Source organism: Eurytemora carolleeae, unplaced genomic scaffold (genome assembly GCF_000591075.1).
Source record: "Eurytemora carolleeae unplaced genomic scaffold, Eaff_2.0 scaffold1144, whole genome shotgun sequence".
In the NCBI taxonomy this organism is placed as follows: domain Eukaryota; kingdom Metazoa; phylum Arthropoda; class Copepoda; order Calanoida; family Temoridae; genus Eurytemora; species Eurytemora carolleeae.
Genome location: NW_019397069.1, coordinates 71,955 through 88,509, shown reverse-complemented (window position 1 = coordinate 88,509; position 16,555 = coordinate 71,955). Strand labels below are relative to the sequence as shown.

At 32.4% G+C, this 16,555-nt stretch overlaps 1 protein-coding gene across 3 annotated transcripts; it reads right to left on the bottom strand.

The window, feature by feature from the left end:
- Positions 1-56: 56 nt before the first annotated feature.
- Positions 57-10,881, bottom strand: LOC111711575 (RNA polymerase II degradation factor 1). 3 transcript variants are annotated; one of them, XM_023485960.1, is made up of 16 exons: positions 10,832-10,881; positions 9,740-9,782; positions 9,600-9,633; positions 9,056-9,200; positions 8,399-8,524; positions 7,958-8,028; positions 7,415-7,501; positions 6,269-6,352; positions 6,123-6,171; positions 5,936-5,997; positions 5,812-5,830; positions 5,602-5,663; positions 4,605-5,368; positions 1,476-1,528; positions 676-714; positions 57-413 (listed from the first exon to the last, which is right to left on the bottom strand). In XM_023485960.1, the coding sequence occupies exons 1-16, from the start codon at positions 10,844-10,846 to the stop codon at positions 339-341; spliced, it is 1,728 nt and encodes a 575-aa protein (XP_023341728.1). In that variant the 5' UTR covers positions 10,847-10,881; the 3' UTR covers positions 57-338. The 3 variants fall into 3 exon arrangements, with proteins under 3 accessions (XP_023341728.1, XP_023341729.1, XP_023341730.1); XM_023485961.1 differs by having other exon boundaries at positions 322-413; positions 676-730; XM_023485962.1 differs by having other exon boundaries at positions 322-413; positions 676-709.
- Between the last annotated feature and the right edge of the window lie 5,674 nt (positions 10,882-16,555).

Below are 16,555 nucleotides of genomic sequence, written 5' to 3'. Positions count from 1 at the left end.
AAAATATCAAGAGCGCGACACTTAATACTTACAGTGTTTTAACAGATACGAAATTAATTAAAACAACAATTAATTTTTATTGAAAGATATTTAAAAGCATGTATAATAATGAATTGTAATATTTGTAATAATGAGATGAATGTTTATCTATGAAAAGATGATTATCACAATTTAAGTTTCTAAGTGTTAACAATGAAATATATAATTAAAACAAAACAAACGGTAAAAATATTTAACTGTTAGCTAGTATAAAGGTTCTGAATAAACATGAACATTCAGAGGAAGATGAAATTCAATTTTTCATCTTTTTCACCCCCTGAAATCTCGTTGAGATAGATTCAGTGTCTCTGTTGTAATAAAACTATTCTATTTGTCTGCGTAAATACCCCCTGCGGAAGAGGAAAAGGCTTCAACTGAAAAATGTTTGATGAAAAATTATAGATTGAATAAAAAAAATAAGAAAGAAATTGACTCTTTGCCACAAATTAAAATTTTCTAATCTACTTATCTAGGCAACTTAAAGGCGTAAACCTTTTATATTTCAAACAAGGATTATTTGATCTAACATAATTCAGAGAGAAATATCTAAGGTCTCCGACATTGGGTTGCAAGGATATTGGTATTCGAAAATCAGAGTTTGTAACAAAGACTCAATTCCTTTGATGAAAAATTAACCTTGAATTTTGGCGGATCATGCTGAGTTTTGATTCTGGTCTTGGACAATCTCTTTCTATCTTATATCGGGGGTGATAGCAATGTGACAACTGTGTGATAGCAAGACAACTTTTGGACTCAAGTTATGATGTGAAATTGTCCAAACAATTGTGCAGTGTACACAGATCCATTTCACTTAACAAGTTTATTTTCAAACTATACTGAAAATACTATTTTCTTTTAAACATCATGAAAGTCACATACAACTTTTTACTGTCGTCTTTTAATTCCACAGTTTAATGGGTACCATTGCATGTTTCAGGTATTTTAAGCTAAAAAAAGGAGGTATGGTTAGATTAGAATTGAATTTTATATCGAGCGGTTTAAACTAAATTGCATCTATTGTTTCTGCAATGAATAAGGTTTTCTTTGAAACAAAAGTACAGTATGTCGTCTGCTTTATTTCAAATCCGCTATTTGTAAGAAAAAATGAGTTCTCAAGATTGTTGTCAGATTGTTGGCATTTCTGGCACTTAAAGTTGAGAGTTTTTTGGCTTTTAGTTTAGCTAAAAATGGCCTCCCACTATGGCTCAAAGTGTAAAAAAACGGAAAAAATAAACTGCTGCATAAATGCTTCCAAAATTAATACCAGAAGTAACCCGTATGGTATTAAAAAAACTGAGTAAAGTACTAATCAGCATACATACTCTATTCATTAAATACAATTTTTAGTTTAATATCTTTAAACAATTCGCTGAGTAAGATAGATAAATAAACTTAAGGACGAAAAAAGAAATAAAAAGATTTTAGAAGAGACTAGCCTGACTGTTTCTAAAAGTATCTTCAAGTTGAACATCTGGTTGCGCAACCTCATCTGAATGCACATAATATATTATTATTATTTGAACAGTAGAGACAAAATTACATTAATTACGTGAAATTAGGATCCAATTAGTTTAAAAGACAGATGGTCCATAATTTGAAATATTTGTTATTCTAAAAACCTACGCAGTATAAATATTTAATGAACAGTATATTGAAATCATGAAATAGTGAAAACAACATGTTTTTGTAGAAACAGTAGACGTATATTTTGGCAGGTGTGTGAAGGGTTTTGAATTATAAAATTTAGATTTTGATAAATTTGATCATAATTGATCATAATTCTAAACTGAAATAAGGAACAAGGAAACAAGAAACAAATATTTATTGACAATTTAAATATTTTTGTATTGAAACGTCTTTCTTTGTCAAAAAGAATTTTATTCATCAATTTTTAAGTAAGTTAAGTCTATCTACCTATCTTTATATCTAATTTGTTATCTCTCTAGTTATCTTTTTGTCTATCTGTCTATCTACCTGTTTTTAGTCTAACTGTCCATCTGTCTATATGTCTGTTTATCTGTCTGTTTATCTGTCTATCTATCTATATGTCGATCTATCTTTCTTTCTATCTATTTTTTCATCTGTTTTCCTATCAGTCTGACTGTCTTTCTATTTGTCTGTTATCAGTCTATTTATCTGTTTAACAATCTATCTATCTTTCTATTTTTCTATCTATCTATATGTCGATCTATTTGTTTATCTTTCTGGCTATCTTTCATCTGTCTATTTGACTGTATTTTATTTGTACAGCTCGATATATTTTATCCGTCTATCTGTCTAACTATCGATCTATCTATCCGTCTATATATCTGTCTATCTACTTGTTTCTCTATCTGTTTATCTGACTGTATATATATGTGTCTATCTGTCTGACTGTCTATATATTTGTTTCTCTATCTTGTGACCAGGACCTTGATAACATTTATAAAATAATAAATACAATGACCAATCTAGTTTTCTGACAGAACTCAGTTGGAGTTTAATCTACTAATTTATCAGAATTAATCATTCGTGTCATATGCTGAACCGTCAAATCATCGCACACTGTCCTATAGAGGTCAATGATAGCTTTATTTTTATTTTGCTGCTATTGTACTTTAGAAGTCATTGATAGCTTTAAATGGCGTTTTAACATTTCCTTTAGAGGTCAATGATAGCTTATAACATTGATGACATTGTTTTTTAGTCTGCTCTTTTTCTAATATTTAAATTCACCCTACATGTTTTAAAACGTTTAAAACTAAACAAAGAAACTAATTGCTTGCTCTGAACTCTAACTTTTTTATCCCTAATCTTGCAAACCAGATGATGCAAAACTTTGATAGTTCACACTAAGACTATGAGATCTCATAGCTTGAAAGGTCTATGAAACCAGATTTCAAAGATATAGAAGTTTCTGTACCCGTTTATGTAGTTAATTGTCCTTTTCCTTTGTGTTTATAAACCTACAGGGTGTCCCACTCCGTATTAGATAGTCAATGGGTCTAAATTACAATTTCTGGGACTAATTAGAAAATTTAAGAAAAATAAATATTTTCAAAAATTGAATTAGGCTTATATAAGAATTTTCTTGGAGGAAATGCTATGTTTTTCGAATATTATATGTTTATTTTGTCAAAACTTTTGTGTGAGATAACGATAGTCAACAATGCTTGCTATCCACTGTGCCAATTTGAATTTGAGGTATAATTGCTTGAACTTAGTTATCGTTGCTGGTTTCCGACCATAGAGGATATAAAAGTGGAATTGTAAGTTTCCAAAACGTTTTAATTATTTTTTTGACTTAAAGTACGGAATATCATGGTTCCATTAAAATATATAATTCTTTCTTGAAAATCAAATGAAAATAGAGGTATTATGAAGGACCGTAGATTGTCGTCTTCTGTTTCCGGTGCAAAAGCCAAACCAAATATATATTTTGTCATTCACTTTTACCAAATTACCATGTTGTATTTTAGAAATAAATTTATCTTTAGTACGTTTTGTTCTCGTCATTTTGTGTCGCTACATTTTGGTGACCCCGACGTGATTACTTTTTCTCTAAAAAAGTTTTCTTTTTCTCTCGCTGACGTGCCTGGAAATGGTTTCAACCGGGTCCTTGTGTTTTCCACGCCCAACGCCATAGTAGGGTTTCCGGTGATTTCAAGAATTTTTCTTTTTTCAGCGTTGGAAGCGATCAACGAGATGTCAACTGATCAACTGATGAAGTTTCGGCCCTTTAACAACAGTGTCAATGAAACTTCCAATATTCTGGACCTGGACCGATTCTCCTTCAGTTTGGTTCTTACAATCTGAGGCTCAGTTCGAGGACAAAAAAATCACCTTTTCCAGGACAAATATTACAAACTGTATTGCCGCTCTACCTGGTTCGAACCCCCCCCCCCTGGTGGACCTTACAAAGCTTTGAGGAGGCGTCTCATCCAGATGTATTGAATAAGGATTTTCAACGTCACCACCAAGCCCTTCATAGTTTACCCCTGTTGTCCTCGGAGTTAATGGACATAATGCTAATTGTTCTTCCTGAGGATGGACAACCAGGTTTTTCTTCAGAGTATTGTTCATAGACAATTTTGAATATTAATCGTTTTGGATGATTTTATAAATAAGCCTATACTCAAATTGTAAATTTTTCAATGAATATAAAAATGAAACAAAAAATTATCAATATTTAAATTTCATTTTAAAGATTATCGTGGTAATATTAAATATTTTTAGAAGACCATTCTCAAGATAAACAGGCACTTAAAAACAGATCAATTATATTGTGCATGAAAGGACTTGCATCCAACCATCTGGTAAACTAGACAATAATCTGATCTCAACTTATGGTTTACTTTTACTCTTTATCATAATATCTCACTTAATAAACGGTTTAATAAAGTTAGAATATGGACCAAAAAATTATAAAAAAAATTATAAAAAATTATAAAAAAATTATAAAAACAGATGGTCCATAATTTGAAATATTGGTTATCCTAAAAACCTACGCAGTATTAATATTTCATGAACAGTAGAGACAAAATTACATTATTATTATTAATATAAAATTTGAAAAGAATGTTTACCATCGTAGTAATAATAATAGTATACTTCTTCCTCTCCCTCATTAGTTGATAGCTCTACAGCTTGTTCATCAAGTTCTTGCGGTAAAATAGGGTCATTTACCGCTTCTAATAGGTTTGGTTTATCTACCGCTTGCGGTAAGAAAAGTTGATTTAATTCCTGTGTGGGATTAGGTTGATTTGTTTCCTGTAAAAGAGATGGTTGATCTGTTTCCTCTAACAAAGGTGGTTGACTTTCAACTTGTTGATTGGTTTCAACTGCAACATCAACCGGTATAAAAACTGGTGGTTGGGCAGGTAGACTTGATTGATTGATGATTGGCTCCAGATCACTTTGAATGATTGATTGATCAACAGTTTCAGGTTCATCTACTTTCTCCGACTCAATTAATGATGCATTGACAGATTCCTCGGGGGTAGGATCATCAAGATCAACTGTTGAAGTTTCTTCTAAAGAGGACGAAGCAGGGATAGAGGCTACAGGGAGAACAGGAACATCAGCCTCTACAAGAGCAGGATTAATCTCCGGGGTCTCCGAAGGAATCCTTGCGTGAGGTCTAATCCTTGAGTTGAATCCTGGTTTCCTGTTGGGTTGGAAACCAGGACGTAGTAAACCTTGTGTTTCCCGAGCTTCATTGTTTCCTGCATCTGCTGAATCCAGGTCTGACTGACCGACTTGATTGCCAGCTGACTCAATGACAGTTTCTCCGGCCAGTCTATCAGCTGTACGTTCTGTTTCCAAATTCTGGGTTAATCTGTGACGTGTTCTAAAATACAATTTAAGAGTTAAGAGAGAAGAAGCTCTGATAAGGTTGATAAATGCAAGAGCTAAATATAAGTTTATAGTTTAAAATGTTGATGTCTAGGGCTAAAAGCCCAGTCTTAAACCTTAGTTTTCCCATATCATCTTGTTATTGTTTGGCTCATTGTTGTATAAATATCTACCTTGAACCCTCTGGTCTCTTGACCCTACTCTAGGTTAGACCCTGAACCTTGATACCTGGATATATCCTCGTTAACATGTTGAACCCTATTCCTGGATACAGCTTCATGCTGGGAACCCTGGATATCCAGAGTTTAAATAATTAATTTTTAAAATCTGCATAGCAAACAATTAATGTAGAGATTTAAAGGATTTACTTAAAATAGATTATTGTAAAAGTCAAATTAATAAAAAAAATGTAAGAATTTTTTTTTTCTCTAAATATCCCTGCGCGGCCCAGGCATCACTGAAATAGATAAAATGTTTGATTACATTTAAAATAAAAAAGAAATTAGTTCAATTTAAAATCTAATTTCACATTTTCCTGATATAATTAAATTTTATCATTTCCCTTGAAGTCTGTGCGTCGTGTGTTTCTGCATCTTCCGAATTATCAAGTTCTGATCCTTCGACCTTAAAAATATTTTGTATTTTTACAGATTTAGATTCTGAGTGAAATAGGATTGTGAGGACTTAATCATTTGAATGTTTTTTTTAGCCAGAAATTTATAAGTTTAGTTTTATTTTTTTTTGTCTACCTTCAGTTGGGCTCTTTTCCTAGCACTGTCAACCATACTCAATTTTATCCTAAAATTAAGTATGCTTAATTTTTTAAAATTCCATTGCTATGTGAATTTACATACATTTGCTTGGTATTCAAAAAACTGTTCAGCATTTTTTGTACCTTTGTCTGTTGATCGGGGCTCTCGCTGGAGGTTTAGTTCCAGCTGTGTTGAACCTATGAACAAACTGAGCACTATCAGGACGCCTGCAATATTTTTATATTTTTAAAACTTGGAAATAATAGATTTCAACTTTATTATATTACTCGTTTTCCCTATAACAAAATTTCTTTATATTATTTCTCCAATAAACGTTTTCAAAATAATTCTCATTATTTTATAAATCCTTCCAATTTCTTAATCTTATTCTTGATCCTGATCCCGATCCTGATCCTGATCCTGATCCTGATCTTGATCCTGATCCTGATCCTGATCCTGATCCTGATCTTAATTCTGATCCTGAACCTGATCCTGATCCTAATCTTGATCGTGACCCTGATCCTGATCCTAATCCTGATCCTGATCCTGATCCTGATCCTGATCCTGATCCTGATCGTGACTCTGATCCTGATCGTGACTCTGATCCTGATCCTGATCCTGAGTCTGATTCTGATTCTGATTCTGATTCTGATCCTGATCCTAATCCTGATTCTGATTCTGATTCTGATCCTGTTCCTGATCCTGGTCCTGATCCTGATCCTGATCCTGATCCTGATCCTGATTCTGATCCTGATCCTGATCCTGATCTTGCTCATGGTCTTGGTCTTGATCCAGATCCTGGTCCTGATCCTGTTTTTGATCCTGATCCTGATCCTAATCTAGCACCTGATCCTGATCCTGATCCTAATCTAGCACCTGATCCTGATCCTGATCTTGATCTTGGTCCATATCCTCACCCCGGTCCTGATCCTGATCCTATCCTGATCCTGATCCTGATGTAGCATCTGATCATGATTCTGATCCTGATTCTGATCCTGATTCTGATCCTGATCCTGTTCCTGATTTAGTACCTGATCCTTTTCCTGATCTAGTACCTGATCCTGTTCCTGTTCCTGATCCTGATCCTGATCCTGATCCTGATCCTGATCCTGATCCTGATTCTGATTCTGATTCTGATTCTGATTCTGAACCTGATCTTGATCCTAATCCTGATCCTTTTCCTGATCTAGTACCTGATCCTGTTCCTCATTTAGTACCTGATTCTGTTCCTGATCTAGTACCTGATTCTGTTCCTGATCTAGTACCTGATTCTGTTCCTGATCTAGTACCTGATTCTGTTCCTTGAATGCTGAGGAGTTTGACCGGCATCTTTAGCTCCAGGAACAGAGGACCGAATCACTTCATTTGTAGGAACACTGAATAAACAATATTTTTAGAGTGGAGAGTGGAGAGTGGAGAGTGGAGAGTGGAGACTGTATCGAAGAGAGTGGAGAGTGGAGAGTGGAGAGTGGAGACTGGAGAGTGGAGACTGGAGAGTGGAGAGTGGAGAGTGGAGACTGGAGAGTGGAGAGTGGAGACTGGAGACTGGAGAGTGGAGACTGGAGACTGGAGACTGGAGAGTGGAGAGTGGAGACACTATTTTAAGTTACTAATAAGTTAAAAATTTTCATGTATGATCCATACAACAGTACAACGGTACAACGGTACAACGGTACCCTTGATCTTTGTGGGATGAATGTCATCTTTTTATTCTTTTAGCTGTCACTTCATGAAACGTATCCATGGATTATTGTAATTTGCAAATGTTGCAAATGAAAATGTACAGCGCACTATGAATTGATATAAAACCAATCCATTAGAATATGCCTTACCTTGTTCTTATTCTTGTTCTTAATCTTTTATCCTCCAGGGTCACTCCAAACTTTGTATCCGCTTTAGATCTCTGCAGAATATATGAAAAGGATTATACTAATTTGGAAAAGATCCCCCCCCCCTCAAATATCCGTAAAAAGATTAAATTTTAAATCAACTTCCAAAATTCTAATTTAACTACTTGAAACATTTAGATTTTTTCAAAGTGTCCACATTGAATATCGAGATCAAACGCTTAAGATTAACAATATCCACACAAAAGTTCCAATCTCTCTGGGCATATTTTCAGATTATTAACACTTGTATATTTTACAATTAATTTTGACGTTTACACGAGAACAATTCTGCATGTTCCTTGTTGATCTGTAGTTTAACGAAATTTAAGATAAAGTTCAATAAAACTCTGAATAATTTATTTATATAACTTCAATAAGACCTACCGTTGCTTCCTGCTCAGTAAAGTCTACTTCTGCCTCCGCAACGTTAGATATTTCAGAATCTGTACTTTGTGTACTTTGTGACCCTTCTCTAACTCTGATACTGGTTCTGCGGGGCACAAATGGTTTCTAAAAAAATAAAAATAGATAATTATCATCTCGTTATAAAATGTGCAATTGACATATATTCAGTACGATGTGTAGGTCGGATTTAATGAATAGTCAGAAACAGTTGATCTACGTATAGTCATAGATAGTATTTTTCTGGTATACTTTCAGTCGCACTAGAGCAGTATCTATCCGTACCTAGTACAACCACTTTCTATCCCTTGATTCAGATCGCAGGAAACCTTTTCAGTGGTTACACAATAAACAACAGAGTCTGTACGGATTGTACACCTAATTTTAAGTGAACTCCAATTAAAGCATGACATGCCCAATGCTCACGGTATGCCTAGCCATCTGTTGGATTCGATTGAAATTGATAAGTTTTCAAATATTAAAAGAAGAATTACTAAGTTTTGCTATAGCAAAGGTTTAAATGGTCTTGTTGGGAATCAAATATTTCACTTTAAAAATGAAGGGTAACTTGAAATTACGTCTGCAGTCCGTTCAGGATTAATGTATAACTGGTTTAAATTTTTTAAAACTAAAATCTACCTTGACTACTTCAGGTTCAGATTGGAGTAATAAATCAGCTCCAGTTGACAAATTGTCTGCTTCTGAAGGTTCGTCAGTCAGCTGGGACTCATCCTCGACCTCAGACCCAAGTCGTCCTAGTCGTCGTCGGAATTGCGATCGTGATCTAAATAGAAGTCGAATGTGATCTCAATGTTCAAACGTATCTTAAACTTTTGGAATACAGGATCAAAATGGGAAAATCAGGAAACAGGCTTAATAAATAGAAGTTAAGTAGTTGAACCATGCGTAGAATTGAAACTCTTCTCTTTAGCTTGGCCCGGCACAACAACTGGTTCAACCGGCGGGACGTGGTTCAACTACCTCTTACTTTTCATTGAATCTATTTCTAGATAATGGATTGGAAAATGCAGATTAAAATTAATTCTCTTCTTGAGGATCTAGAGTTGGGTTAATCTAGTCGCGGTTTAATGGCTGTACGGAAAATGAATTAGAGTTTAAAAATACAAGAGGTGGGATAGAAAAAAGAGTTTAATTCAAATCTAAAGAGTAAGAGTGCTGATACCTGAAGGAAGAGGAATCATTTTCTGCCTCTAAAGCTATTTCAACAATTTTGAGGTTTTAATAGTTTTGTAAATATATGTTCATAAAAAATATAGTAGTTTTAAATGTTTTTTTTATTGATTTAAAATTGTAAATTTTTCCCTGAAGCTCCGAGGAATACAGTTACACTGCAAAGGATCAGAACCTGAACACAAAAAACTTTAATAATTTTATTTCCAATGGATGCTTCCTTTCGCAATTTTCTATGATTAGAAGAGTAATTATGCCTAGAATTCCACTCATGAAAATTTTCAAATAAGAAGTCATATAGATATAACCTAGGAAAACCGGAAAACATGTCGACTAAACATGTCGACTAAACATGTCGACTAAAACTACTGAAAATGTCTAGAAATTTTAAATTCTTTAGATCATCTTTACAACCTGATGTTGACGACCTTTGATTTATAAAATTATGAATATCCCTTGATTAGATATAGTCAAAGCTTGAAACATTAAACGTGTCTCACCATTTAGGTTTTCAGATATAAGGATTAGAAAATCATAGTTTGAGTTTAAGTGGATTTTTTTAAATAGTATCTCAATATATGTATTTATGTTCTTTCTCCCATTCGTTTTGGAAAGTTTGCAAGAAAACCAAGACTTTCATTAATTACATGAAATTACATTAATTACGTGAAATTACATTGATTACGTGAAATTACATTAATTACGTGAAATTACGATCCAATCCGCTTCAGAGACAGCTGGCCCATAATTTGAAATATTGGTTATTCTATATAAATAAAGTAGATCATTCATTAGAGAGGAGGGATTGATATGGAGATTTTTATATTTAATTCAAAACCCAGTTTTTTGCACACAATTTGTTATATCTTTAAGGGAACTTTTGTTAAGTTCAACGCTTTAAATTCAGACTTTTATTCCAGACGGATATTGTTATACTTATGTTAATTTATTTTTACGATTTTTTAGCTTACACCTAGTGCATTGCTCAACAAAAATAAACAACATCGGAATAAGTTCGAAAATTATGAAAAAAACTCAATTAAAAAAGTTCTATTAAAGAAAACTTTGGAACGCGGTGCAAGATGGTTTTGCGCATTTTTATCAAAAAAAGGGATCATTTGTTTGCCCCTTAGTGAAAGCTGAATTGACATTTGAGTTTGTATTTTCATGTTTATATTGACTCACTGTATTAATGGGTTGGCTGAGCCTAGTATAAAGTCTCACCTTGCTCCAACGCATGGCGACGCAGACTGATTCAATGCCGGCGTACAGCTCTATCATCTTTCTACCTAGCTACATACATATATTGGTCTTTCTCAATATATATCCATCTATCTATCTACCTAGCTACATTCATATATTGGTCTTTCTCAATATCTATTCATCTATCTATCTACCTAGCTACATTCATATGTTGGTCTTTCTCAATATCTATTCATCTATCTATCTACCTTGCTACATTCATATATTGGTCTTTCTCAATATATATATATCCATCTATCTATCTACATAGCTACATACATACATATATTTGTCTTTCTCAATATCTATCCATCTATCTATCTACCTCGCTACATTCACATATTGATCTTTCTCAATATCTACCCATCTATCTATCTACCTATCTATATATATGTTGGTCTTTCTCAATATCTATCAATCTATCTATCTACCTAGCAACATACACATTTGATCTTTCTCAATATCTATCCATCTATTTATCTACCTAGCTACATACATACATGTATTGGTCTATCTCAATATCTATCCATCTATCCATCTATTTATCTATCTGTCTGTCTATCTAGCTATCTATTAATCTATATCTATATATCTACATGTCTATACAAATACAATCTATGTATGTATGAATGAAGAATTTACCAACAACTTTTGAGCAATTTGTTGTATTTTATTTACACCTTGCTGCATGCTTTATCACTCTTCAGGATCTATGTATCTCTATGTATCTCTATGTATCTCTTTGTATCTATGTATTTATGCATCTATGTATTTATGTATCTATGTATCTATGTATCTATTTATCTATATATCTATGTATAAATATGCATTTATGTATCTAACTAATAAAGCAATAATCAGAACAGCTTCTCAGTTTTCATATTTATTAATACAAATTGTTTCAGATCTCTCGATCCTCATCAGTCAATAAACATGGGTTAACTGATGTTTTACGACAAATATTCATTTATGTATCTATGTATCTATGTATTTTTGAATCTATGTATCTATGTATCTATTTAGTTGTTTAAAGAATTTTGACTACTGAGGATCGTCATGAGACGAGAGACATTACTTATGTTTAGTATAATTCTTTTGGAATAAAATGTGAAGTTTAAAAACGGGAATATCTGTGTATCTATGAATCTATGTATCTTTCTATCTATTTATGAATATAGATCTTAATTTTCTTACTCTATTTCTTTGTCTATTTGAATTGTGAAATTCACATTTCCTCTGCATATTTAGATTGTTAAATTCTCTTTCGGTATCAGAGGATGATAAGATACTCTACAAATACATTTTTTGTATTGGTAATCTACACCCGTCCATTGTATCCTAGGCCTTCAAAGTGTTTTTCTCCAACACTAGAAACACCTGCAGTATATCTTACGGCTCAAACATGTTCTTGAGGTCTATAAAACTATAGACGGATCTAAATTCTTTAGGGAACATTCCGAAGAGTATTCAGGCTTTCAGGAATATCATTGAGCAGCAATATAGAATTAAATGGAATTTTTAATTTAAAAATAGTACACTGTTTGTAAGAAAATCATAACTGAAAGGTAATGAGTTCTCGCCACAAACTCAAATGTTCTAATCCCTGTATCTTTGCAACCTGATATTGTAAACCTTTGTTTTTTTAAAATAGAATATTTGATCTAATAGAGATCATATTTATAAATATCAAAGGTTGCAATTGCAAAGAGATACGAATAGCTGAGTTCATTTACACTGCATGTAGTTGGATTTAACTTGGTAAAGTATCTAATATCCTAATAATTAATTAAACTAAGCATTTTTTATTAAAAATATTTCAAAAAGAATGTCTTCGAATAAGAACCAGGCTCATTAATATCCTGAAGTTTTATGTAAACCCAAAGATTGTATTTTAGTCGATTTTTCCTTTTTTACTAGGCATCAGTTTAAGATTTAAGTTTCAGTTTGAACTGTAGTTCAAGGTTCTCCCTAGAGCTACAATAGGACGGATAGTATAAATAAATTGATAAAATGCACCAGGGGGGTCCAATTCGGAGAAAAATTAAAAGATGATTAATATTAGGACCGAGGGTACAGGTTCAGTAGGACTAATATCAAATTTAGTCTGTTTTTCAATTTCAGCTTTTTTATTAGTTTCTCCGTGGGTTTCTGAACCTGAACCTGAACCTAATCCTGATCCTGGTATGCTCTAACCTTGACATTCAACCAACTCAAACAGTGAGAGTTATATGAATCTGAGGATGGTTGAGGGGGGGGGGGACTGAAGAAAATATGTTTTGCGTTAGAATTCATAACAGTGAAGAATTTTGACATTTTTTGGTGGACATTTAAAATATAGCAAAATTTAAAAATTTAAAGATTTCATAGAGAGAACATTTCATCGACAGGACATTTCAGTGAAAGTAAATTTTATAGATAGAACATGAAATATATAGGACATGAAATGGATAGGATATGAAATGGATAGGACATGAAATGGATAGGGCATGAAATGTGTAGGACATGAAATGGATTGGACATGAAATGTATAGGACATGAAATGGATAGGACATGAAAAAGATAGGACATGAAATGGATAGGACATGAAATGGATAGGACATGAAATGGAAAGGACATGAAATGGATAGAACATGAAATGGATAGGACATGAAATGTATAGGACATTAAATGGATACGATAGAAATGGATAGGACATTGCAAAGATATCTTATCATATCTTATCTAAAACATATGACTTATAACTTAGGAAATATCTTCTTTGACCTTAAAATATCTTTTAAAGAAATGTCTTCTTTGAATTGTCCTATCTATATGAAATGTCCTATCTATACGAAATGTCCTATCTATGAAATGTCCTATCTATATGAATTGTCCTATCTATGTGAAATGCCCTATCTTTTAAGTATTTTGTTTGCACGTAAGAACATGAAGGTGGTAGACAATAGTTCCTAGCTCAGAGCTCTTCAAAAAATTAATGCCCCCCCCCACCTTCAGCAGTCCCCCTCCAATTACTTCTAAAGCCAGTAAAATGCTTCAAAGCTAAATATTTATTATCTTGAATTCTATTATTATGTTGCCAAACACAGACTTTGCGCACCTTTAATTACATCCTTATTTGATTCTGTTATTGTGCAATCCAAATTTATTCACAACAAAATATTGCACTTGTTACATTGTACTGGTATATTTATATATTAATGATTTGCATCAGCACATTGCATGGATGTAAATATATAGAGATTAGAACATCAGAGTTTAAGTCATCATTATTCAGTTTCTTTTTTTGGGGAAAAATATTTATATCTTTCTTGAGTATTTTAAAGCCGAAAAGACCATTATGCAACATAAGGATGTTATACAACGTCATCATAGAGCTACATTTTATCCTATTTGAAGAGAATAATAATGTGTAAAAAATACTAAATGAATTGTGCATCTTTAATTCCAATCCTTTTAGAATTTAAATATATGGCACGCATTTCTAAAAATTAGTTTTAGAATAATAAAAAGATTTAAGAATCCCAGATTTTTAAGTTTTCACTCTGTTCTAATTCCTTTTATCTTTGCAACCAACTGGGATATTTCAAACTTTGAGTATTTTTAAAAACATTTTTTTTATGTTTTTAACTTTGCATATTCAATTGTTCTTTAGAATAATAAAGGTCGGCGAAACCAAGTTGCAAAATTATGAGGATTGGAAAATTAGTCTATAAGGCGCCCCGCAGATTTAACCGTTCAATCTTTATCCCAGCATGATCATAATTTAACCAACTAAACAAATCGCCTTTTCTTTTTTTAACTTTTTTTCTTTTACGAAGCGTATAAAAACAATGTGAAAAAACAACTATCTAAATTTCAAGATGGTTAAATTAAAAACCAAAACGCGATTGAAATAAAGGAATAGAGTTTTTGCCAAAAATCCCAATTTTATAACACCTAAATCTCAACAACCAGATGATGCATACCTTTAATATTTCAAACTTACATTGTTTAATCCACCAGAATATATTCATAGTTTGAAATATCTACGGTCTACGACATTTGGTTTTAAAGAAATTGGGATTTAAAAATCCGAGTTTGTGGCAAAGACTCAATTGTTTTGAAAAAAACTAACGCAAATAGTCCTGGTTAGTTATCCGATCCTTACTGAATCCGCTTCGATCTAGCTAACTTGTGTATTTGTGGATATATAATAGAGAACAAGAAACAATACATTAAAGAAATAATAAGGAAGAAAAAATTATTTTAAAACAATGACGCCGAAAACATAAAGGATAAAAGACTCACAGAGTTTGCCGGGGAGATTAGTAATTATTTATTTATTTGACGAGGTCACAAAATTATTATGTTTGATCTGGCAGTGCGTAGGTCAAACTTCAAACTGTGATATGATTGCATTTTAATAGTTATGCTTAATTCACAACATAAGATGGTTATTGCAATTGTACTGTAAAAATATATTTAAGATAATGCTGGAATCATTTAGGAAGTTTTTCATCCTCTCTGACAATTACATATTTAACACTTTAAAAACAAAAATATTTACAATGCCTTAAGCATTTTACAATTTACAAACTGGTATTTTAGACTTGAATACAGTATAAATTTTAACGATGGGAAAGTTTAGGATAGAGATTTGTAATGGAAGAAAATAAAATAGAATTTGATAATAGGAAGATTTAGAATAGAGTTTTGAATTGGGAAGGTTTAAAATAGAGTTCAATGATAGGAAGGTTCAGAATATGAGTTCCAATGATAGGAAGGTTCAGAATATGAGTTCCAATGATAGAAAGGTTCAGAATAGAGTTCAATGATGGGAAGGTTCAGAATAGAATTCAATGATGGGAAGGTTCAGAATAGAATTCAATGATAGGAAGATTTAGAAAGGAGTTTAATGATGGGATGGTTTAGAATAGAGTTCAATGATAGAAATGATCAGAATAGAGTTCAATGATAAGAAGATTTAGAATAGAGTTCAATGATATGAAGGTTCAGAATAAAGTTCAATGATAGGAAAGTTTAGCATATAGTCCAATGATAGGAATGTTAAGAATAGAGTTCAATGATATGAAGGTTTAGAATAAAGTTCAATGATTGGAAGGTGTAGAATAAAGCTAAAGGATAGGAAAGTTTAGAATAGAGTTCAATGATGTTAAGGTTTAGAATAGAGTTCAATGATATGAATGTTTAGAATAGAGTTCAATGATGTCAAGGTTTAGAATAAAGTTCAAGGATAGGATGTTTTAGATAGAGTTCAATGATATGAAAGTTTAGAATAGAGTTCATGGATGTGAAGGTTTAAAATAAAGTTTAAGGATAGGAATGTTTAGAATAGAGTTCAATGATTTGAATGTTTAGAATAAAGTTCAAGGATATTAAGATTTAGAATAGAGTTCAAGGATGTGAAGGTTTATTAAGTTCAAGGATATAAAGGTTTTAGAATAAAGTTCAATGATATGAATGTTTAGAATAGAGTTCAAGGATATGAATGTTTAGAATAAAGTTCAAGCATAGGAAGGTTTAGAATAGAGTTGAATGGTATGCATGTTTTGAATAGAGTTCAATGATATGAAGGTTTAGAATAAAGTTTAAGGATAGGAAGGCTTAGATAGAGTTCAATGACATGAATGTTTAGAATAGAGTTCAAGGATATGAATGTTTAGAATAAAGTTCAAGTATAGGAAGGTTTAGAATAGAGTTGAATGG

Coding starts and splice junctions, on each gene's coding strand:
- LOC111711575 (XM_023485960.1), bottom strand. Junction 8,525..9,055: donor CTGAACCTGAAGTAGTCAAG/GTAGATTTTAGT, acceptor TTATTTTTTTAG/AAACCATTTGTGCCCCGCAG. Junction 7,502..7,957: donor AGAACAAGAATAAGAACAAG/GTAAGGCATATT, acceptor TTGTTTATTCAG/TGTTCCTACAAATGAAGTGA.